At 40.9% G+C, this 25,294-nt stretch overlaps 1 protein-coding gene across 2 annotated transcripts in view; it reads left to right on the top strand.

Annotated features, from left to right (window-relative positions):
- Positions 1-25,294, top strand: part of SLC12A1 (solute carrier family 12 member 1) — a 190,548-nt gene that overhangs the window by 67,594 nt on the left and 97,660 nt on the right. For both annotated transcript variants that reach the window (XM_082254923.1, XM_082254924.1), the window contains exons 9-13: positions 2,276-2,403; positions 6,484-6,568; positions 10,920-11,071; positions 16,970-17,077; positions 23,456-23,579. In XM_082254923.1, coding sequence (XP_082111049.1) covers positions 2,276-2,403; positions 6,484-6,568; positions 10,920-11,071; positions 16,970-17,077; positions 23,456-23,579 — 597 coding nt within the window. The remainder of the gene's footprint in view (positions 1-2,275; positions 2,404-6,483; positions 6,569-10,919; positions 11,072-16,969; positions 17,078-23,455; positions 23,580-25,294) is intronic.

The following is a 25,294-nucleotide window of genomic DNA, read 5'->3' as shown; positions in this document are numbered from 1 at the left end:
TCCCGCACGCATTCAAACTGCAAACGTTTCACACATGTGAGGTGTCATTGCGAACGTCAGATCATGGGCAGTAATTCTAGCACCAGACCCCCTGTGAAAATTTAAAGTGGTAAAGGCTTTTAAGGGGCTGCTTATGGATAGTAAGGTTTACGTTGTTTGTCGCCATTGCACGGACATGTGCAATTTTAAAGCGGGACATGTTTGGTATCTATTTAGTCATCTTTAGTCATCATCTTTTATATTTTACCACAAATGTGGTTATCTATTGTGATTTTCGCATTAAAATTCCAAAAAAAAGTTAAAAAATTATTTTTACATAAGTACATATATGTTTGGGGGTTCTAAGAAAATTTCTAGCAAAAAATACTGATTGTTACATATATATATATATGTATATATATATATATATATACCAAAAAAACACCATGTTTGATCTTTACTGGTACCAGAGAGAGACAACCATACCAAATTATAAAAAGTTACATTTTATTACAAATCATTAAAAAAAAAAACATCTAAAAACATAGTAAAACAATCCCTATTATGCAATGTATGCTAAGATGATTAGGACTTTGCTAAAACATCGAAGAGGACGACGCGTTTCACATCTACATGATTCCTTTTTTATCATGGCAGCAAAGAGAAATAACCTAACCTAAGATAAGCATACAAACATCATTGTTACATTTTAACAAAAAGTGCCAGAAAAGGTCTGGGGGGTCAAGTGGTTTATTGAACAAGCTGAAGTTAGCAGCTGATTGGCTACTATGAAGAGCTGCACCAGATTTTACACTCTCCAGTTTTAGTAAATCGATCCCTCTTTTGCCTAATGCACTGTGTAGCATAAACAACTGCCATTTTTAACAACTAAAATACTTGCCTTACCCTTTATTTTATCTTTTGTTGCATCTATGTGCTGCTGACCTCCCCCAGCCTCTTTGCAGTCAGTTTCTGGCTACATGCTGTAATGGCAGCATGGTGTGTCTCAAGGTGGGTTTCCTGATGGTGACAACAGTGGACCATGGCTGCGTAATGCGTGTTGAAATGGCTATTTGCAGTCTCCATACAGAAACCAGTGTGACGATGCAGGTGTACAATTGGGTTAAAGACCTAGAATTGTGACACTATTAGCAGGATTACACAACCCTGATCCCTGCTGCATTTATCTCCATCCTTGGTTGTCTTCTGCTGCCCACACAGCCATTCAAGCAGTCTGGGCATGTGAAAAATGCAGTACACAACCCATAGGCTTTGTAGCTTCATGGTGGTGAACCGGCACTGAACAGTGCCAGTAGGTGATTATTCCGACCAATGAGAATCATTCTGAGCCACCTCAGAAAAAAGAAGGGTGCAGAAGAGTTTGGCTTTCCAATGCCCAGTCTGCTATATCAGATAGCATGGGCATTGAAAGATAACCATCCAGGGAGGTAAGTACAACAGGGACAGAAGGTGTGGGGAGGGTGTTATGAGTTTATTTACCTTTTGATGTTTTTCAAAAAGATGAAGTAACCCTTTAATTGTTGTGTTTACATTTACTTCAAGAGTAACAATATTTTTTATTCTTAAAGCTGAACTCCGGGCTGGAAAACCTTAATTTCAATATATTCCACAATAGCCACAAAATATAGAGATCTGCTGTGTGCACCAAATGCCTTTGCAACCCCAGATTCTACCTTGTCAAGTAGTTGTGACTTTATCGCAGTGCTGTACATAGCTTGTGCAGAGAGCCGAGCTGTGGGAGGGGCCCAGTAGGCTCCACCCACTACCGGCTGTCTTCAGTAAACCACAGGAGGGGCGGATACAAGACCAGTCACCCTGCAGAAGGAGAGAGAGCAGCAGTGAGCGGTCTTTATTTCAGGAAACTTGTGCACAGAGGCAAAGTCTCACACTGGATTACTACACATATCTGGAAGAAATACACCAAGACTCAGGGAAGAATACACATGCCTTTTATATTTAGGCAATATTTGCTTATCCCAGATTTCAGCTTTAATATACTAAAACTATTTTATCCCAGAATCTGATTTTACTGTGTATGGTGGTATATATTTCTCAGGCAATTGGTAGATACAAACTACCCGCAATGACTGAAGAGTAACTGATAATACATGGACTATATTACCTTACTATATTGGAGTTGCATAGTAAACATAACAAGGGACTCTAATCTCTTCTCTAACTTACTGTTCCTGTCACCTATTACTGATCGCTAGCTTTATTCATCGCTTCCATGTGCGAAGGTCCAAAGTAATAAACATGTACTCTTCGTTTACAGCTTCAATATTTTCTGAAAACTTTGGACCCGACTTCAGGAATGGAGAAGGCTTCTTCTCTGTCTTTGCCATTTTCTTCCCGGCAGCTACTGGAATTCTTGCAGGCGCAAATATTTCAGGAGATTTGGAGGTATTTCACCTTGGTCTGTTCTTTGTAGGTCCAGATTTGTAAAAAGAAAACCAGTGCTTAAAGTGAGTTTCCACTTTTGCAGTAAAATTTGAGAAAACCTTGTTATATGTTTACGTTTTCCCATTCACACAGCATACCTAGAAAAATAAATTCTTACCTTCTAGATGGTTCTTAAGAGAAAGTGTCATGGCATACTGCAAGCATTTCTGAACAGGTTCAGAGTGAGTCTGTCTCAATAGAAAGGCTAAACACAAGTAAAGAGACAATGATAATGGAATGTTGCACTGTGGGTCTAATACTGTGTTAATGAAAATAAATAATAAACAATAAATAACTTAAAATCTTGATAGTGCATCAATAAAATAATAATATGGAAGAAATATATAATACATATGTATCAGGTTTTCCAGGCCTGTGGCCTGATGTGGGTCTGCCATCGGTACCGGTCACCTCTCCAGCCCATGTGAGCTGCGACCCTGGGTGTGAACACTGAGACATCGACAACTCCGGCATCTTTGTTTGTGGTTTTTATTGTATTTATTTTAAGAGGATGGGAGAAGGGAATGAGTGGGATACTCCTTTAGGCTTCAACTAGATGCACTTGGGACTTTGTTCCTGAAAAATGCCCGTTGGCGCTTTCTTGACGCCAGCTGGCGCCAGCCAACGCTCACTAACTCTGAGAACACTCCGTAACTCAATAGAAGTGCTAAATACTCAACTTGAAGTCCAGAAGATCCAGGACTGTGAATTGTAAAACTACTGACACTGCTGTACTGCAAAGTCACTTAATACTTCCCTCCCGCCTTGCACTGGCTTGAGGTAGTATGTTGTAGGATTCTGTAAAGCTGTAACTTCCAACTAACACACTCTGTACAATTCAGGGCCCAACTGCAGGTGCCCCCTTTAACCTTGAACTCTTCAGAGTCCACTGACTATGTACCCCCTCTTTAACTTTAGGGTCCTCAACCTAGGTACCCCCTTTCACCACTAGCTGGCAATGGATCCCCGAACCTCTTCTGGAGTGGTCCCCTCTAACTTCAGGCAGACCCCCAGGGGCAATCCTCAGTACTCACGACCTGTGTAGGCTTTCCTGGGACTGGACCCCTCTGACTCTCCGCAGGTTCTCTGCACACCGGATCCCCTCAGCTTAGCTCAGCACTCTCTGGATCTGCAGGCAACACCCCGAGATCCTCTTCCTCAGACAGGAGGAGAGACAGCCATTCTCTCCCTCCTGGGACTCTGCTCCCACCAAAGACATTGTGTCATGTGCCACCCCCAAACTTTTACCCACTCCCAGAATCCTTTGCAGCATAATCTGCCTTCTGGGGTAGTTATAAGCCTGGGTGTATCCCCTGATTGGGTTTCCTCCACTGCCCTATGAGAAGCCTCTCACAGGAGCCAGTGGGGAGACTCCCCCTTCAGCAGGCACACCTGGAAACCATGACACCCTGACTAAGCAAATCACAGCCCTGCGGTTAGGCAGACAAGGCCCACTATACATTTACCTAGCACCTACCTGTAGGGTGCTACACATATAAAGTGAAAGAAAAGTGATGACTATTAAGCAAATAGTCAACAGGTAAATGGTATCCTTCACCATGTGACAAATGAACACTGTGAATTTATAAATACAATTGATAGTGCAATCTTCCAATGATTAAATGATGGATCTTCTGTGCCAACACGCAGTGAATGCAACATAGAGTGTGTGAGTCTTCAGTGCAAGTGGCACCTATAAGTGCACAAGCCGCTCACCTTACTCCTGTAAGGTAACAGCATAAATAGCCCTTTCTCTGCTAATCCTCCTTTTCCAGTACTACCAAGGTGAGAGTTGTATCGTCTAGATTTCTTTCCCTTTGATGTTAGATTCACTCCCTATTATGTGTGGGAAAGAGGGTAAGAAAGCTCCATAGCTTAATGCTGTTTAAAAAGTTTATTAAAAAACAGCAGCAAGGTACTCACTTTTAAAAAACTGACAGGTGTATTACATCCATGAGCGCCGAGCTCGTCTACACATTTCTTCCAGTATACCGAGGCCCTAAGCGTTACGTCACTGCATGTGACTTCTTCAGGGACGTCGTTATAGGAAAAGGAGGATTAGCAGAGAAAGGGCTTTTTATGCTGTAAGCAGTAAGGTGAGCGGCTTGTGCACTGAAGACTCACACACTCTATGTTGGATTCACTGCGTATTGGCACAAAAGATCCATCATTTAATCATTGGAAGATTGCACTATCAATTGTATTTAAACATTCACAGTGTTCATTTGTCACATGGTGAAGGATGCCATTTACCTTTTGACTATTTTCTTAATAGTCGTCACTTTTCTTTCACTTTATATGTATTATATACTTCTTCCATAATATTATTTTATTGATGCACTATCGAGATTTGAAGTAATTTATTGTTTATTATTTATTTTTATTACCACAGTATTAGCCCCACAGTGCAACACTCCATTATCATTATCTCTATACATCTTATAGCGTGGGTATTGGCTATCTTTGTGTTTGCTAGCTGTTTGGGTTACCATTGTTATTTTTTGGGGAAAGCGCGAGAGTTCTACACTAGCTAAACACAAGTAAAATTTCCTCTCATTATCATACAATGCAGAAGCTCAGCTTCTAAATCTTTAACCCTCTGTTAAGACAGACAGTGTTCAAATCAAGTTTGCAACTAATAATGAGATCTGCCAGCATAGCACTAACAGTTTATTATGGCAAACACATCACCCGCCCATAAAGAGAACTAAGTAGGATTTTTCAGTGCTGGAATTATCAGAAAACAGCAAATAAAATGGTAAACTAGATGTAACAAATATAAAGTAGGTGTTATCCCAATTTGGCTGCAAAAGTGGAAATACTCCCTAAAGTCTAAAAGAAGCTAAAATAGAAAAAAAAAAAAAAACAGCACAAGGGACAGCCAGTAGGATACATCCTTTGTGCTAATTCCTGCTCTACTAGGTGAGATCCTCTCCGTTGGGTTATTAGAACTAAAGGGATGTCTCAAGCTTTCATCAAGAGTGCCAAACTATGCCTACATTATTTGCCTAGTTATAAATGAAACAGGATTTATGACTGGAGGAGGCGGACCTATCAATCATCCGCCTGTCCTCCAATTATAGACCATTTTCCATTCATAGAAGCTGTAGTACAGCTTCTATGAATGGCATAGCTGGATGGAAAAAGGGTGGCATCATTGACATTCTTGGTGAGATCCAGTGTGAGCCCCTTCATTCTATTAACCCCCACTGCACCAGAAGATTATGGCAGGACGGAGGAGGATTTTACCCAATAGAAGAAGCATCAGCACTACGGACACATCCTACTGACTGTAAGTTATATCCCTTGTGCTCTTTTTCATTTTTGTTTTTTATTCTGGCTGCACTTAGACTTTAAAGGATAGGTTCACCTTTTTTAACATGGTACATGTTACACCAGTAAAAAAATAAATGAACTACAAATGCAATATTCCACCGTGGCAGATGGCTTGTAGATCTCAATGGACAACGAGGGAGCTAATGAGCACTCTCTTAGTTCATTGATTCTTCTTGTTTGCTTATATGGGAGGTACGGACAGACAGCTACACTGAGTGTCTGCAGTAGCCTGATATTGCACCTGCGATCTGCGTGCCGATCCTGTGTACAATGGTTTACAGGCTGCAGTGTAAAAAGTAATAAATGCACATTTTTTTACCTGCAAAATCATTTGCATTTATTATTTTTTAACAAAATGTGAGCCTATCCTTTAAGCCAGAAGGTCAGCAGGCTTTTCCCATGTTGTATATTTTATTTTTACATTTATAAACCTGTAAGGCAGAAATAATAAGCAATTAAGATTTCATTACATGGAAGCTCACTTTAGTTTGTATGTCGTACTTGAAATTGTGCAAAAACCTACATCTGTGGCCAGAGTAAGAAGGGGCAGTAATAGGCCATACATTGACCTGTCATTATTACAATTATGTTGGCACAGTAGGCCATTTTAGAGACACGAGGCAAAGCGTCATCTTACATACAGTAAAAGTACCGTGCATATTTCCAGAAATTGTTACTAAATTCACATTTGGTTGTTTTTGTCAGGATCCTCAAAGTGCTATACCCAAGGGAACCATGCTTGCCATCATTATCACAACTATTGCTTATCTGGGTGTAGCTATTTGTGCAGGTGAGTGCCAGCCAACTGATTGGTCATGTGGTATAATCCCCTTGTATTACTTATATTTGTAAAAGTAAAGGTACCCAAAGCCATTAGATATGATGACATGTTTGTGCGTGCCAATACACATCTCTAGTAAGTCCTTTAAGAGAAGAATTTTAAGTAGTAGTAAAGGAAAAAAAATGTTTTTTTTTTTTAAATAACAAACATGTCTATACTTACCTGCTCTGTGCAATAAAGTTGCACAGAGCAGCCTTGATCCTCCTCTTCTGGGCTCCCCCTCCGACACTCCTGGCTCCTGCTCTCTTGCTTGTGCCCCATTAGGAAACTGATTCCCATGGGGCACTCGTGTGGGCTTGTTTTCAAGACCCGCTGCTGCATTTATTGATACAGACAGTACGACTTGGCCCTGCCCCCCACTCCCTTGTCACAAGAGTTGATTGACAGGAGAGGGAGAAGAGTTGATTGACAGGAGAGGGAGCTCCTGCTGTTATCGATCTGCCCAGGGAGGAGGGACAAAGCCAAGAGAACCGCAGCTCTCATGCACAGCGATGGATCCCGATGAGGTTTCTGGTAAGTATGAGGGGGAAGCCTGTGACACAGAAGGTTTTTTACCTTAATGCATAGAATGCATAAAGGTAAAAACCTGGAGGCTTTAGAACCATTTTAATATCTTGGGTTAACAACCACATAAAGAAACCTTACAAAATCATTTGCATTGCATACAAAATTATTCCGATGTCTCAAATATTTTCTTTAATAGAACCTCAGATGCCGGGGTTCTATTACTCTGGCATTGCCATTGTTCTAGAACCTCAAGTGTTTTCTAATACAATATATTCATCATATTCCAAATTGTTCCGTAATGGCACAGCAAGAGTTTTTCACAAACAATCTCATAGGATTCTCTGTTCACTGTGGAGACACAGTAATGTTAGCCACACCCATGGGCTGAACAAGAAAAATATAACAGGTCTCCCCATCCAAGCTAAACAGAGTGGATGGAGCAATCTCCCCTGCTGGCTATTGTATTCAGACAGACAAACTGCCCTGTCTGAATATCCTAATAGCTACGGCATTTGACTGTTTTCCACCTAGCTCCTTCAATTTCCAATCAAATTTTCTTAAACTAGATGGTGCCCATGGCTCAAACCCATGGCTCAAAGTTTCACAGATTCAGCAGGAATCGGACAAGATTCAAGCCACGTATGTCCAGCTTTAATGTCTAAATGTCTTAAAATAGATTGTAAATGTAATTAAGACAATTGAACTGCTGTTTTAGTTATATAGAGCCAACATATTAAACACCCTGGAGACACATTCACACTCCGTTCCATGTAGGTCATAAATAAAACATATGCCACATTATGCAACACTGGACTTAGGCTGATATACTATTTTACAAAAGGATACAAAAACCTTCTCCCAAAAGACATTTTGGTTAAGCCAATTTTTACAATGCAAGGCCAGTAAATGAATGCTCCACCCTCCGGGCTTTTAAAGCATCATGCAGCGTTTGCAGAACCAGAACATCAGCACATGGACAGTCCTGTGTTGGCCATTGGACCTTTTCAGTGCAGGGTTGGAGGTACCAGTTAACCTCTGTTTTCTAAAAACCAAACCAGATCCAATAGTCGTGTGCTGATAAGGCCCTATTGTCCATGGTTAGGTGTTTTGGTTCAGCAAAGGCTATTAATGCTTCTAAAACTCCATTGGTTAGACCAGCCTTTATCAGCAAGGGTTCCAAGGAACCCTAGGGTTCCTCCAGAGGTTGCTAGGGGTTTCTTGAGCAATGATCAATTTCTGCCTCTCAGATAAGTTCCCACGAACACCTTTGATCCTTTTTTTCACTATCTGTAAAGAAATAATTCTTGCCAATGACCACAGGTGTATGGGACATTCTTCTCACTGACCATGATACTAATGTATCCTGGGATGTAGATATAGTAATTTTTAGCAGGGGTTTCCTGAGCAGAAATACATTTTTTGTTGAAATGGTGAGAAAGGCTGGATTAGCCATTCCTATACAGGCCTGCTATGTAAAACTAGAACTATCCAGAAGTCTTTTTTTTTTTTTTTGTATAGAGAAATTTGTGTACAGTTTGTGTACAGTTCCCATAAAGCATTTCCTAAAGTCGCCCTACCTTTAGGTTGTAATCCAAGTACAATTTAAGATCTCCACCCAAACAATCACATTTGTTTTAGGCTGGGTTCATACTGTGTGCACTCGCAGCTCACAGCAACGTTCTCCGTTTCAGGGACGAATCAGGCCTGAAATTTTTGCCTGAATTTGGACCTGAAACAGAGCCAAAGATGCACAGGACTCCTGTGCAATTCACTCCACGGCCACCCCAGAGATGTGTGAACCAGCTCCATTAAGAGATGGTCACAGTCTCCTGTCATGTGACTTACAGTGCCTTGCGAAAGTATTCGGCCCCCTTGAACTTTGCAACCTTTTGCCACATTTCAGGCTTCAAACATAAAGATATAAAACTGTAATTTTTTGTGAAGAATCAACAACAAGTGGGACACAATCATGAAGTGGAACAAAATTTATTGGATATTTCAAACTTTGTTAACAAATAAAAAACTGAAAAATTGGGCGTGCAAAATTATTCAGCCCCTTTACTTTCAGTGCAGCAAACTCTCTCCAGAAGTTCAGTGAGGATCTCTGAATGATCCAATGTTGACCTAAATGACTAATGATGATAAATAGAATCCACCTGTGTGTAATCAAGTCTCCGTATAAATGCACCTGCACTGTGATAGTCTGAGGTCCATTTAAAGCGCAGAGAGCATCATGAAGAACAAGGAACACACCAGGCAGGTCCGAGATACTGTTGTGGAGAAGTTTAAAGCTGTATTTGGATACAAAAAGATTTCCCAAGCTTTAAACATCCCAAGGAGCACTGTGCAAGTGATAATATTGAAATGGAAGGAGTATCAGACCACTGCAAATCTACGAAGACCTGGCCGTCCCTCTAAACTTTCAGCTCATGCAAGGAGAAGACTGATCAGAGATGCAGCCAAGAGGCCCATGATCACTCTGGATGAACTGCAGAGATCTACAGCTCAGGTGGGAGACTCTGTCCATAGGACAACAATCAGTTGTATACTGCACAAATCTGGCCTTTATGGAAGAGTGGCAAGAAGAAAGCCATTTCTTAAAGAAGTCCAAAAAAGTGTCGTTTAAAGTTTGCCACAAGCCACCTGGGAGACACACCAAACATGTGGAAGAAGGTGCTCTGGTCAGATGAAACCAAAATCAAACTTTTTGGCAACGATGCAAAACGTTATGTTTGGCGTAAAAGCAACACAGCTCATCACCCTGAACACACCATCCCCACTGTCAAACATGGTGGTGGCAGCATCATGGTTTAGGCCTGCTTTTCTTCAGCAGGGACAGAGAAGATAGTTAAAATTGATGGGAAGATGGATGGAGCCAAATACAGGACCATTCTGGAAGAAAACCTGATGGAGTCTGCAAAAGACCTTAGACTGGGACGGAGATTTGTCTTCCAACAAGACAATGATCCAAAACATAAAGTAAAATCTACAATGGAATGGTTCACAAATAAACATATCCAGGTGTTAGAATGGCCAAGTCAAAGTCCAGACCTGAATCCAATCGAGAATCTGTGGAAAGAACTGAAAACTGCTGTTCACAAACGCTCTCCATCCAACCTCACTGAGCTTGAGCTGTTTTGCAAGGAGGAATGGGCAAAAATTTCAGTCTCTCGATGTGCAAAACTGATAAAGACATACCCAAGCGACTTACAGCTGTAATCGCAGCAAAAGGTGGCGCTACAAAGAATTAACTTAAGGGGGCTGAATAATTTTGCACGCCCAATTTTTCAGTTTTTTATTTGTTAAAAAAGTTTAAAATATCCAATAAATTTCGTTCCACTTCATGATTGTGTCCCACTTGTTGTTAATTCTTCAGAAAAAATTACAGTTTTATATCTTTATGTTTAAAGCCTGAGATGTGGCAAAAGGTCGCAAAGTTCAAGGGGGCCGAATACTTTCGCAAGGCACTGTAGATGTGGGGAAACCCACATCCAATTTGCATCAGTGTGAACCCAGCCTTAGATGAAGGGGCTGAGGCACCATCGGTGTGAAAAATGATACTTACCTTTGTGGCTCCAGTATGATAATGTAGCAGAGCAAATTTCCTCTGGTCATCTTCTGCAAAATATAGGTCTTTTATCTTTGCATGAGTTATCTCAGCAAAAATACGTTTTCAATCATATCAGATTTTACAGTTAGAGTGTTAACAATGGTTACGTTTAGTCTTTAATTGTTGAATCCAATAAATATGAATATAGTAACACATTTAACAATGTAATATATTTTTCTGAAGCTGCATCAGTAGTACGTGACGCGACGGGAAACCTCAATGACACAATCACATCCGCCTTATCCTGCAATGGGTCCGCAGCCTGCCAACTCGGCTACGATTTCTCTATATGTAATACTGAGAAATGTAACTTCGGGCTGATGAATAACATGCAGGTGAGTATTGATCACTGGGATCCACTGTAACAATGCATATTGTACGAGGCATAAAACATAATGGAGTGTTTTACTGCGTCTTTTCACAATTGCCAATAACTTTCTGTTTAGCTTCTCAGTGGTGCCTTTAGGTCAATATAATTCATAATAGCGAAACAGTTTAGATTCATTTCCTCAATAACCAATTATTTGATATTTTCCTACTAACTGTTTCCATTCCGAAGAGGGTAGTTAAGCAAGATGGTGTAGCTTACTAAAAGACAGCAGTAAGGGTGCCCCGGTTGAAGCTTTTCTCTTTTAGGGCAAGCTTCCTTTTAGTGGCAATATATTGCTCAGGTCTTAAAAATATATTAAGGGTTCATGCATATCGGTGCGTTTACCCATGCAGCCTAAACAGGCTGCATAATTCTAGGTGTACTGGAGCTAAGTACATCCACCCATAGACATGAATGGGTGAAGGCGCCTGTTTTTTATTTGGATTGGGTGGTTGTAGTATACAAATCCAGTTTGCTTTTACTTAATTTTCTCCGAAGGTGGCTGTAGGCAGCTATGCGCCTTTATTAGTGTAAAGTAGTGCATGCTTACAAATTGAATGTACCGAACACACCATACCTGTGTTCAGGACATTATATCTGTGAGTGCATGCTAATTGTGGCTGCATAGTAATCAAAGCTGCATACAAATACCTTCACCCATTTATGTCTATGGGCAGCTGTATTCACTGAATGGGCAAACACACACATGTGCATGTAGCCTTAAAGGAAGGGTAAGCTCTGACAGGAACATAAACTAAAATGCAAAGCTTTCTGCTAAATTAAAACAGTTTAACTATGTAATATCTAGTAGCTTGTATGATAAAATACATTATGCCATACAGCAAGAAACTTTAACATTATTATTATTTAGGATTTATAGAGTGCCAACAACTTGCACAGTACAGTACAGTTACAGCACAGTTCAATACAAAAGGGAACACATGACTCTGCTCGTTAGCACAATCTAAAAGGGATTTTATATACATATATATATATATATACAGCTGCAAGAAAAAGTATGTGAACCCTTTGGAATGATATGGATTTCTGCACAAATTGGTCATGAAATGTGATCATCATCATCTTGATGTCACAACAATAGACAATCACAGTCTGCTTAAACTAATAACACACAAAGAATGAAATGTTGCCATGTTTTTATTGCACACACCATGTAAACATTCACAGTGCAGGTGGAAAAAGTATGTGAACCCCTAGACTAATGACATCTCCAAGAGCTAATTGGAGTGAGATGTCAGCCAACTGGAGTCCAATCAATGTGATGAGATTGGAGGTGTTGGTTACAGCTGCCCTGCCCTATAAAAAACACACACCAGTTCTGGGTTTGCTTTTCACAAGAAGGATTGCCTGATGTGAATGATGCCTCGCACAAAAGAGCTCTCAGAAGACCTACGATTAAGAATTGTTGACTTGCATAAAGCTGGAAAGGGTTATGAAAGTATCTCCAAAAGCCTTGCTGTTCATCAGTCCACGGTAAGACAAATTGTCTATAAATGGAGAAAGTTCAGCACTGCTGCTACTCTCCCTAGGAGTGGCCGTCCTGTAAAGATGACTGCAAGAGCACAGCGCAGACTGCTCAATGAGGTGAAGAAGAATCCTAGAGTGTCAGCTAAAGACTTACAAAAGTCACTGGCAAATGCTAAAATCCCTGTTAGCGAATCTACAATACGAAAAACACTAAACAAGAATGGATTTCATGGGAGGATACCACAGAGGAAGCCACTGCTGTCCAAACAAAACATTGCTGCACGTTTACAGTTTGCACAAGAGCACCTGGATGTTCCACAGCAGTACTGGCAAAATATTCTGTGGACAGATGAAACCAAAGTTGAGTTGTTTGGAAGAAACACCAAACACTATGTGTGGCAAAAAAGAGGCACAGCACACCAACATAAAAACCTCATCCCAACTGTGAAGTATGGTGGTGGGGGCATTATGGTTTGGGGCTGCTTTGCTGCGTTAGGGCCTGGACGGATTGCTATCATCGAAGGAAAAAATAATTCCCAAGTTTATCAAGACATTTTGCAGGAGAACTTAAGGCCATCTGTCTACCAGCTGAAGCTCAACAGAAGATGGGTGTTGCAACAGGACAATGACCCAAAGCATAGAAGTAAATCAACAACAGAATGGCTTAAACAGAAGAAAATATGCCTTCTGAAGTGGCCCAGTCAGAGTCCTGACCTCAACCTGATTGAGATGCTGTGGCATGACCTCAAGAAAGCGATTCACACCAGACATCCCAAGAATATTGCTGAACTGAAACAGTTCTGTAAAGAGGAATGGTCAAGAATTACTCCTGACCGTTGTGCATGTCTGATCTGCAACTACAGGAAACGTTTGGTTGAAGTTATTGCTGCAAAAGGAGGTTCAACCAGTTATTAAATCCAAGGGTTCACATACTTTTTCCACCTGCACTGTGAATGTTTACATGGTGTGTTCAATAAAAACATGGCAACATTTAATTCTCTGTGTGTTATTAGTTTAAGCAGACTGTGATTGTCTATTGTTGTGACTTGATGATGATGATCAGATCACATTTTATGACCAATTTGTGCAGAAATCCATATCATTTCAAGGAGTTCACATACTTTTTCTTGCAGCTGTATATGCTGTATATATATATATATATACATATATATAATTATGTATAGAGTATCTCACAAAAGTGAGTACACCCCTCACATTTTTGTAAATATTTTATTATAACTTTTCATGTGACAACACTGAAGAAATTACACTTTGCTACAATGTAAAGTAGTGAGTGTACAGATTGTATAACAGTGTAAATTTGCTGTCCCCTCAAAATAACTCAACACACAGCCATTAATGTCTAAACCGCTGGCAACATAAGTGAGTAAACCCTTAAGTGGAAATGTCCAAATTAGGCCCAAAGTGTCAATATTTTGTGTGGCCACCATTATTTTCCAGTTTTGCCTTAACCCTTTTGGGCATGGAGTTTACCAGAGTTTCACAGGTTGCCACTGGAGTCCTCTTTCACTCCTCCATGACGACATCACGGAGCTGGTGGATGTAAGAAACCTTGCACTCCTCTGCCTTCCATTTGAGGATGCCCCACAGATGCTAAATGGGGTTTAGGTCTTAGGATATGCTTGGCCAGTCCATCACCTTTACCCTTAGCTTCTTTAGCAAGGCAGTGGTCATCTTGGAGGTGTGTTTAGGGTCATTATCATGTTGGAATACTGCCCTGTAGCCCAGTCCCTGAAGCGAGGGGATCATGCTCTGCTTCAGTATGTCACAGTACATGTTGGCATTCATGGTTCCTTCAATGAACTGTAGCTCCCCAGTGCCAGGAGCACTAATGCAGCCCCAGACTCATGCGGCCACACACGCTTGACACCATCTGAACCAAAAAAGTTTAGTAACTTTCCAGTAATCCATGTCCTTAGTCTACTTATCTTCAGCAAACTATTTGCGGGTTTTCTTGTGCATCATCTTTAGAATCGGCTTCCTTTTGGGACTACAGTAATGCAGACCAATTTGATGCAGTGTGCGGCGTATGATCTGAGCACTGACAGGCTGACCCCCCACCCCTTAAACCTCTGCAGCAATACTGGCAGTACTCACACATCTATTTCCCAAAGACAACCTTTGAAAATGACGCTAAGCATGTGAACTCAACCTATTTGGTTGACCATGGTGAGGCCTGTTCTGAGTGGAACCTATCCTGTCAAACCGCTGTATGGTCTTGGCCACCGTGCTGAAGCTCAATTTCAGGGTCTTGGCAATCTTCTTATAGCCTAGGAAATCTTTATGTAGAACAACAAATCTTTTTTTCAGATTCTCAGAGAGTTCTTTGCCATGAGGTGTCATGTTGTACTTCCAGGGACCAGTATGAGAGAGTGAGAGCGATAACACCAAATGTACCACACCTGCTCCCCATTCACACCTGAGACCTTGTAACACTAACGAGTCACATGACACAGGGAAGGGAAAATGACTAATTGGACCCAATTTGTTACATTAATGGCTGTGTGTTGATTTATTTTGAGGGGACAGAAAATTTACACTGTTATACAAGCTGTACACTCACTACTTTACATTGTAGCAAAGTGTAATTTCTTCAGTGTTTTCACATGAAAAGTTATAATAAGATATTTACAAAAATGTGAGGGGTGTACTCACTTTTGTGAAATACTGTATTTCACTGCGCTTCACTTTTTCCACATTATGTTATGTTACAGCCTTATTCCAAAATGGATTCAATTCATTATTTTCCTCTAAATTCTACAAAAAATACACCATAACAACAACGTGAAAGAAGTTTGTTTCAAATCTTTGCAAATCTATTAAAAATAAACAACAAAAGAGATCCTGTGTACATAAGTATTCCCAAACTTTGCTCAATACGTTGTTGAAGCACCTTTGGCACCAAATACAGCCTCAAGTCTTTATGAGTATGATGCTACAACCTTGGCACACCTATTCTTGGGCAATTTCTCCCATTCTTCTTTGAAGGACCTCTCAAGCTCCATCAGGTTGGATGGGGAGCGTTGGTGCACAGCCATTTTCAGATCTCTCCAGAGATGTTCAATCAGGTTCAAGTCTGGGCTCTGGCTGGGCCACTCAAGAACATTCACAGAGTTGTCCCATAGCCACTCCTTTGTTATTTTGGCTGTGTGATTAGGGTCGTTGTCCTAATGGAAGATGAACCTTCACCCCAGTCTGAGGTCCAGAGCGCTCTGGAGCAGGTTTTCATCAAGGATGTTACTGTATATAGCTGCATTCATCTTTCCCTTGATCCTGACTAGTTTTACCAGTTCCTGCTGCTAAAAAAAAAAAACATCCCAACAGCATGATGCTGCCACCACCATGCTTCACTTGTAGGGGTGGCATTGGCCAGGTGAGCGGCGGTGCCTGGTTTCCTCCAGACATGATGCTTTCCATTCAGGCCAAAGAGTTCAATCTTTGTTTTGCCTTTTGGCAAACTCCAGGCAAGCTGTCATGAGCCTTTTACTGAGGAGTGGCTTCGGTCTGGCCATTCTACCATACAGGCTGATTGGTGGAGTGCTGCAGAAGTGATTGTTCTTCTGGAAGGTTCGCCTCTCTCCACAGAGAAATGCTGGAGCTCTGTCAGAGTGACCATCGGCTTCCTGGCCACATCCCTGACTAAGGCTCTTCTCCCCCGATCGCTCAGTTTGACTGGTTGGTCCATTCTAGGAAGAGTCCTGGTGGTTCCAAACTTATTCTATTTAGGGATGATGGAGGCCACTGTGCTCATTGGGACCTTCAATGCTGCAGAAATGTTTCTGTACCCTTCCCCAGATCTGTTCCTCGATACAATCCTGTCTCAGAGGTATACAGACAATTCCTTGGACTTCATGGCTTGGTGTGTGCTCTGACATACACTGTTAACCAAATCAAGTCCAATCAACTTCATTTACCACAGGTGGACTCCAGTCAAGTTGTAGAAACATCTCAAGGATGATCAGTGGAAATAGGATGGACCTGAGCTCAATGTTGAGTGTCATGGCCAAGGCTGTGAATACTTATGTACATAGGATTTTTTAGTTTTTTAGTTTTAAATAAATTTGCAAAGATTTCAAACAAACTTATTTCAAGTTGTCTGTAGAATTTGGAGGAAAATGATGAACTTAATCAATTTTGGAATAAGGCTGTAACATACCAAATTGTGGAAAACGTGAAGCACTGTGAATATTTTCTGAATGCACTGTGTGTATATATATATATATATATATATATATATATATATATATATATATATATATATATACATATATTAAATATAAAACATAACATGAAATATACTTTGTATTTGTACTGTGACAGGACTCCCATTATTTCTTTTTCCTTTATCCTTTAGGTGATGAGTATGGTGTCTGGATTTGGCCCTCTGATTATTGCTGGTATTTTTTCAGCCACTCTATCTTCAGCATTGGCATCTCTAGTTAGTGCACCCAAAGTATTTCAGGTATGAGAACACCCTTTTCCTGACATTCTGCTTGTCTGTAGACCATAATTATTTTATAAAGATGCAGAATGTGCACTGTTTTGTATGAATAGTCCTTGGATCCCTGCTGCATGGGGCTAGAAAGTTGGAAAGTAATGCCTCGCACACACACATCGATTATTGGCCGGGAATTTTCGGCCAACGTCCGATCGGCCGATTTTCGGCTTGTTAATATGATGCTTTCGACAACCGACTCCGACTTTTCGGCCAAATAAAATCTGGTGTGCAGGCTATAAAATTTTTGTTGGCCGTCAACACAACGGCCGATTTTCCGTCAGTCAGTACAGATTTCGGCAGACAAAAATCTGATGATCAAGACTGGGCATGCTCAGAGAAGAAAAAACACACGGAAAGTAAACCAACACATGAGATCACTTCTGAAGTAGATTTTTGTTGGCCGAGAAAATTTGTGTGCAGTCTAGGCACATTCCAACCAACAAAACACAACTCTGGACAAAAGACGGCCGGTCGTTGCATGTACTAGGCATTAGTCTACATAGAGAACGGTTGTTTGAAAGTTGAAGCTGCTGTCCTGCGGGCCATCTGCTGGCCAGAAAGTGGAAATGCCACGCAGATTCTGAACGTATGCCTGAATATTACAATTATTATTTTTATACAGGATTTATATAGCGCCAACAGTTTACGCAGTGCTTTACAACATGAGGGCAGACAGTATAGTTACAATACAATACAATACCGGAGGAATATAAGTACACTTGCAGCAAGACAGTTGAGTACTGTCCATGATACTTTTTTATTTGCATTAAGGCCTGGCTCACACTAGTGCAATTTAAGTTGCGGCTTGATTCGCAGCATGAAATCACAATATTTTCAAAGGCGCCTGTTCATATCAATGCGACTCCATGCAGTGCAATTTTGGAAAAGGTTCCTGTGCTACTTCGGTGCAATTTACAGTGTGATTCCATAGACTATGCAAACCATGTCCAAAACACAACCAAAGTCGCATCAAAGTGGAACTACATAATTTCACAGCAAATAAAGTCAAAATTGCATCACAGTAGTATAAACCGAGCCTAACAGCTAAACTTTCAAGACAGGCTTCTGGGATGTTCCCCTGGGGTGCTTAGTGAGTACAACTGTAATGAAATGTTAGAAATGTTTGCATTGGTAGCTCTTAAAATTTGATCAGGTCTTTATTTGTTTTTATCATAATAACATTTAAAAATGGCCAGATTTAACAAATGTCAGGAATATATTACTTGTCATATCATTAAAAACATATGGTTTAAACAGTCAAGGTCTTTATTTGATCGAAAAATAATTTGAAAACTCTGAATAAAATCCTGAAACGAGGCTATTTTGACCCAGGTGTTCTTGTCAGTAAGATGAGGTGAAAGATGTGGTTCAAGGGTGTCCTGGCCTATAAAAAAACATTAGTTATTGCAGAGTCTGCTCTTCTATTCAAGCCAAGCTCCAGTCCCCATATTCATTTTTTTGCAGTGCAGTATACATGAGGCCTTAGGGTGACTTACTAAAGAAGTTAAGAATCTTCACTGAAAAAAATTGTGTGAACATTTCTTTCAAAAATCGAGTCATATGAAGAGAATCTGCACATGATTGGTTATTCATGATTGGATAATTGAAGTGAATGTTCACACTATTTATAGAGGAAAGAGTCTCAACTTCTTTAGTAAATTAGCACATATGTGTTTAGTTATACTGTTGAAGGTGTGTTATTAGTTGAGGCAGTTAAGTCTTTAAATTATTATGACCAGATCGCATGTTAGGGGGAATTCATGCAGAAATCTGCGAACTACCAAGGCATTCACAAAATTTTTCTTGTTACAGTATCTCTAAAGTAATACAGAAATAATTGTAGGGGGTACCCACAATACTTGTATGCGATTAAAAAGAAAAGGACACCCACATTGCAGATACTAGTAAAATAGGGTTTTTTTATTCACCATTCATTCTTTTTTTTTTTTTCTTACGCCTATTGAGAAAAACAAGAAGTCTATTGTCTTTAGCTTATACTGCCATCTACAGGAGTACACAGGCAAACAAAAACAACTGTAGCCCATCCCATGCCTCTGTACCATACTGGTGCCTCAGTACTAGCATGCCTCTGTTTTGTAGCAAAGCACTAGGGATGAGCGAACGGTTCGGGTCGACCATCGGTTCGACCCGAACATTGACTGTTCGAGGTTCGGCCGAATTCCGAACTTGCTGAAAAAGTTCGGAATTCGCCAACCAGAACCGACCAAAATGCAATGGGACAGGAACTGGGCTTTAAAAGCCCGTGATTGGACCAGAACCATCAGTAAAAGCCAATTGAGGGGGCAGGAGGATGCTACGAATGTGATTGGAGTGACTAGGGGGCCCAGAGGCCAATCATTAGTGAATACGCCCCCCAGTATATAAGATAGCCCCGCCAAATCTCTACCATTTTAATACAGGGCTGTGGAAGAGAGTGGAAGCAGTTCTGTTGCTTCTGCTTCAAAGTGTCATTTAGCAATTATTAGTGTGAGGAAAGGGATATCTAGTGTAGTTAGGGTACTATTTTCCACTATAGTTAGATTTAATAATCTAGTTTCTGTAGGGAAAGTGTTAAGTGTAAGGGGACCCTAGTGTAGTGTAGGGTTAACTGACTCTGACTGCTATGGCAGGGTGAAAAAACCCTTCCATGTCAGGGTGACCGCTATAGAGAAAAGATTGTTTCTCTTAGAACACTTATAGAACCAGATAGTGGCTTCTCCCCTGTCACCCGGCTTTTTGTTGCAGGCGTTTATAGGGCTTTTTTGAGGACATGTTTGGAGTCAGGCATGACATCAGAACTTCTGTGTAGGGGTATATATACACACACACATGTATGTATATATACACATATATAGGTGTGAAAGTAGCAGAAACCTATGCTTGCGCTAATGAAATAATTAACACCCATATGGCTTCTCTGCTATAACACCTATATATGTGTATGTGTATAAATACATATAAGTGTGTGTGTATATATACCCCTATACAGAATTTCAGATGTTTTGCCTGCCTCCAAAGACCCCCAAAAAATGCCCCAAAAAACGCCTGCTGCAAAAACACACCTGGGAGTTTTTGTAGCTGGTGTTTTTTTGGGCATTTTTTGGGCGTCTTTGAAGGCAGGCATAACATCTGTACTTCTGTGTAGGGGTATATATACACACACACATGTATGTATATATACACATACACATATATAGGTGTGAAAGTAGCAGAAACCTATGCTTGCGCTAATGAAATAATTAACACCCATATGGCTTCTCTGCTCTAACACCTATATATGTGTATGTGTATAAATACATATAAGTGTGTGTGTGTATATATACCCCTATACAGAAGTTCAGATGTTATGCCTGCCTCCAAAGACCCCCAAAAAATGCCCAAAAAAATGCCTGCAACAACACACCTGGGCATTTTTTTTTTTTTGGCGCAGGCGTTTTTTTTGGGCATTTTTTGGGGGTCTTTGGAGGCAGGCAAAACATCTGAAATTCTGTATAGGGGTATATATACACACACACTTATATGTATTTATACACATACACATATATAGGTGTGATAGGAGCGGAGACATATGGCTGTTAATTATTTCATTAGCGCAAGCATAGGTTTCTGCTACTTTCACACCTATTTATGTGTATGTGTATATATACATACATGTGTGTGTGTATATATACCCCTACACAGAAGTACAGATGTTATGCCTGCCTCCAAAGACGCCCAAAAAATGCCCAAAAAAACGCCAGCTACAAAAACGCCCAGGTGTGTTTTTGCAGCAGGCGTTTTTTTTGGGCATTTTTTGGGGGTCTTTGGAGGCAGGCAAAACATCTGAAATTCTGTATAGGGGTATATATACACACACACTTATATGTATTTATACACATACACATATATAGGTGTTATAGCAGAGAAGCCATTTGGGTGTTAATTATTTCATTAGCGCAAGCATAGGTTTCTGCTACTTTCACACCTATATATGTGTTTGTGTATATATACATACATGTGTGTGTGTATATATACCCCTACACAGAAGTTCTGATGTCATGCCTGACTCCAAACATGTCCTCAAAAAAGCCCAATAAAATGCCTGCAACAAAAAGCCGGGTGTAAAAGTAGTGAAGCTACTCACCTGTTCTATATTAATTCTAATACAAACAAACTTTTTTTTCTGGTTCTGGACATGCTACAGAGCTGAAACTTCACAGGTACACTTTTTAGACCCCCCAGACACTAAATCCAAAGAAATCTCATTTTTTGTTTTTCAATAATTTTTTCAATAATTGGCTCTCTATCAAAAATGACAATTTTTAAGAACTTTTGTTGTGTGATTAATAGTCCCTGGGGCATGACCCAGAACCCTAGACACTTTTTAGGGGCATTTATTGGGTTTTAGGGCTTCAAAATTGTGTTTTTTGATTACCGAAGTTCGGGTCCCATTGATTTCAATGGGGTTCTGAAATCCGGGCCGAACTTTCGGGAAGTTCGGGTGTTCTGGTCGAACCGAACTTTTGAAAAGTTCGATCATCCCTACAAAGCACTACCAACAGCATGTTCATAAACACAGAGGGGTGGATTCTGTATCCCTCAGTGGACTCCAGAAAAAGGATTTTATGGTGAGTACTAAAATCCTACTTTCTAATCCATTTAGGAACATAAAGTCTTTTCACTTTGGGACATAAAAATTCAGTTCATCTGAGGGGTGGACAACACAACAAACCAATGCTAAAAGGCCCAAGAAAAAAATAACAACAGATTTGGGTACTGCTTGCAGCTCAAAGATCTGTATGAAGGACCTTACATCTAAAGCTGGAATCGGATGAGGCCTGAACATTAACCTGCTAGAACTTGTAGAATGTGTGAACAGACATGATATAGTGCCCCACAGTTGGTGTCAGTGGGAGGAATAGTGCTCCGTCATTGGTGTCAGTGGGAGGAATAGTGCCCCATCATTGGTGTCAGTGGGAGGAATAGTGCCCCATCATTGGTGCCAGTGGGAGGAATAGTGCCCCATCATTGGTGCCAGTGGGAGGAATAGTGCCCCATCATTGGTGTCAGTGGGAGGAATAGTGTCCCATCATTGGTGTCAGTGGGAGGAATAGTGCCCCATCATTGGTGTCAGTGGGTGGAATAGTGCCCCATCATTGGTGCCAGTGGGAGGAATAGTGGCCCATCATTGGTGCCAGTGGGAGAAATAGTGCTCCGTCATTGGTGTCAGTCTGAGGAATAGTGGCCCATCATTGGTGTCAGTGGGAAGAATAGTGCCCCATTATTGGTATAAGTGGGAGAAATAGTACCACTTTGTTGATGTCAGTGGGTGCAATAGTGCCCTTTTTTGGTGTCAGGGGAAGGAATAGTGTCTCATATCAGTGTAAAAAAGAGTGCCCCAAGGGCCGTATAAAGGCAAAAAAAGGGTCCCATCTGACCCGCAGTTTTTTGGAGACCCCTGGGCTAGAATGCAGTTTGTTTGCCTGCCGGCATCCATTCCTCCTGTAGGTGGCAGAAATAGTACCATTTTGTTGATGTCAGTGGGTGGAATAGTGCTCTGTCTTTGGTGTCAGGGGAAGGAATTCCTCCTGTAGGTGGCAGTAAAAACCAAGGATAAAATACCTCCTGTGTTCCCCAATGGACGAGAAAGAACTATTGTTATGAAGTACAGTATTTAATATATTTTTGTAGAACTAACATAGGCTATATCATAGTTCAGCTCTTTACAGGTCCAAATGTAATAATTATTAATAATAATTGAACAGCAAGATAGCTTATTTTTACTGGAGCCATTAAAGCTAATAAGACCCTTCAGCTGAGAATTCCTGAAAATCTGTATTTTGCAACAAAGCTAGATATAAAGATGTGTACTGTTGGAGATCCTTTTTAGAAATGGATTATAATTGAATGAATTTGATCTCAAGAGTTGTGTATATTATTACTATTTAATTTCACACGGTACAGAAATTAGCATGTGAACAATAAAGGGGTTAAGCAAGGGTTATGAGACGTAGAAAATGTAGACTTTAATAGTGTGGAAGGGGCATTCAGATGTTGGGTTAATTGCAGGTAATATTAGTTCTAAAGGCGGAAAAAAGGCACTTGTGCCACAATCGGCACCACTTTTAAATTACAAGATGTTAACAATTTTATTCTACATCTTCAAAAGGTGCAGTCTAAATGATTATCTGGTTAAATATTATATGGCAGCACCAATAAAGTTTAATGCAACCTATGATGATAGTCTTTTTGTAATCAATTCAAGGTAGTAAATCATTTTTGTGATGAAGGGTCATATAGTGGATTGGAACATTTTTACTGCAAAAAAAAAAAAGTTAAGTGCATGTATTGATTTCCCCACAGGCTCTCTGCAAGGATAACATTTACACAGCACTTCATTTTTTCGCTAAAGGACATGGAAAAAACAACGAGCCTATCAGAGGATACGTTCTTACCTTTGTGATTGCACTGGCCTTTATCCTGATTGGTTAGTAATGTTGCTCATAGAACTTACATAGAATTAAAAATGACATATATGATTCCCTCAATAGCAATAACACAGAATTTATTGTGTATCCCCAATGTAACAAAGTTTACCAGGTTTTCATCCTGATAGAAGATCTGCTTATTTTCTAATTCTTTCAGCAGGGTGAAAACTCTGTTTGTTTAACAGCAAAATCGCTGCAGTGTTGTCACCCTGGGGGCATGTAGTTACAGAAGGACTTTAAACTCTCACATATACCCAGTGAAGTGACTGGCCTCAGGTGATACACAGAGATGTAACAAATCCTCCTACATAAGTTGTACCTGTGTATCTGCAGCATTCTCCTCTCTACAGCCTTCTAAAACACACAGATCGAAGGATATTTCTTAGCTCCAGCAGACAATGGGGCAAGGAGCTAAGGTCACACACTTCATTGCATAGAGCGAGGAGCTGAGTGCAATCTTAGACTTGACTGGGGGAAGTGACACACCCCTTCTACGTAATCTCATAGGGAAACATTCTAAGCTGAGGCTGTCAATCACCTTCTGTGTGCTGGAAAGTGGGTGGGGCTGTCTTCTGGGATTCTCTGGTGTCAGAATAACCTATTAGAAGTGACTAGGGAAAACGAGGGAAGAAAAGAATCACACTTGGTGCTTTGGATTAAGGCTAGTACACACGACAGAGGGATATGCTCTGTTCATTTTCCATTTCAGAGGTTTACAACCACTTTAAGTAAGCAACAGCCAACTAACTGAGCACAGTAGGTATGATTTATTCTGCTCAATTTTACTTGGAAATATGTAACTCTGCTTTTCCCTTACATGTCTCTATAATAAGGATGATAGACCAAGCAACGCTTGTTGGATATAGGCAGTGCTGTTTTTTTGCCCCCCTCTCTCTCTCTCATCCCCCTTCTCTCTCTCTTTCCCATCCCCCCTTCTCTCTCTCCCTCATCCCCCCCTTTCTCTCTCCCTCATCCCCCCTCTCTCTCTTTCCCTCACCCCCCTCTCTCTCTCTCATCCCCCCTCCTCTCTCTCATCCCCCCTCCCTCTCTCTCTCTCACCCCCCTCTCTCTCTCACCCCCTCTCTCTCTCTCTCTCATCCCCCTCTCTCACTCTCTCTCTCATCCCCCTCTCCCTCTCTCTCTCTCATCCCCCCCTCTCTCTCTCTCATCCCCCTCTCTCTCTCATCCCCCCTCTCTCTCTCTCACCCCCCCCCTCTCTCTCTCTCATCCCCCCTCTCTCTCATCCCCCCTCTCTATCATCCCCCCTCTCTCTCTCTCATCCCCCCTCTCTCATCCCCCCTCTCTCTCTCTCATCCCCCTTTCTCTCTCACATCCCCCCTCTCTCTCTCACCCCCCCTCTCTCTCATCCCCCCTCTCTCTCTCTCATCCCCCCTCTCTCTCTCTCATCCCCCCTCTCGTGAGATCTCAAGGGTTCATGCTGGGACCTGTAGTCCTTAAATTTTGGAGGGAATCACATCCATTAAAAAAGAAGGAGTGGGGCAAATTTACATAGGAGGGGGGGCGCCCAATTTTAGTCTTGCCTAGGGCAGCACAAAACCAAAATACACCACTGGATATAGAGCTTTGTCTTGTAGATATAGCAACCACCTTCACATCAAAAGAATCCTGCGTGCTCCTAACTGGGAATTTGTGCAAATATGCTTTTTTTTCTTTTGAAAAAATCTTGCATTAAAAAAAATTCTGCTAGACATCA

Source organism: Pelophylax lessonae (assembly GCF_965119305.1).
Source record: "Pelophylax lessonae genome assembly, chromosome: 4".
Lineage (NCBI taxonomy): Eukaryota > Metazoa > Chordata > Amphibia > Anura > Ranidae > Pelophylax > Pelophylax lessonae.
This window is presented reverse-complemented; position numbering and strand designations above follow the sequence as displayed.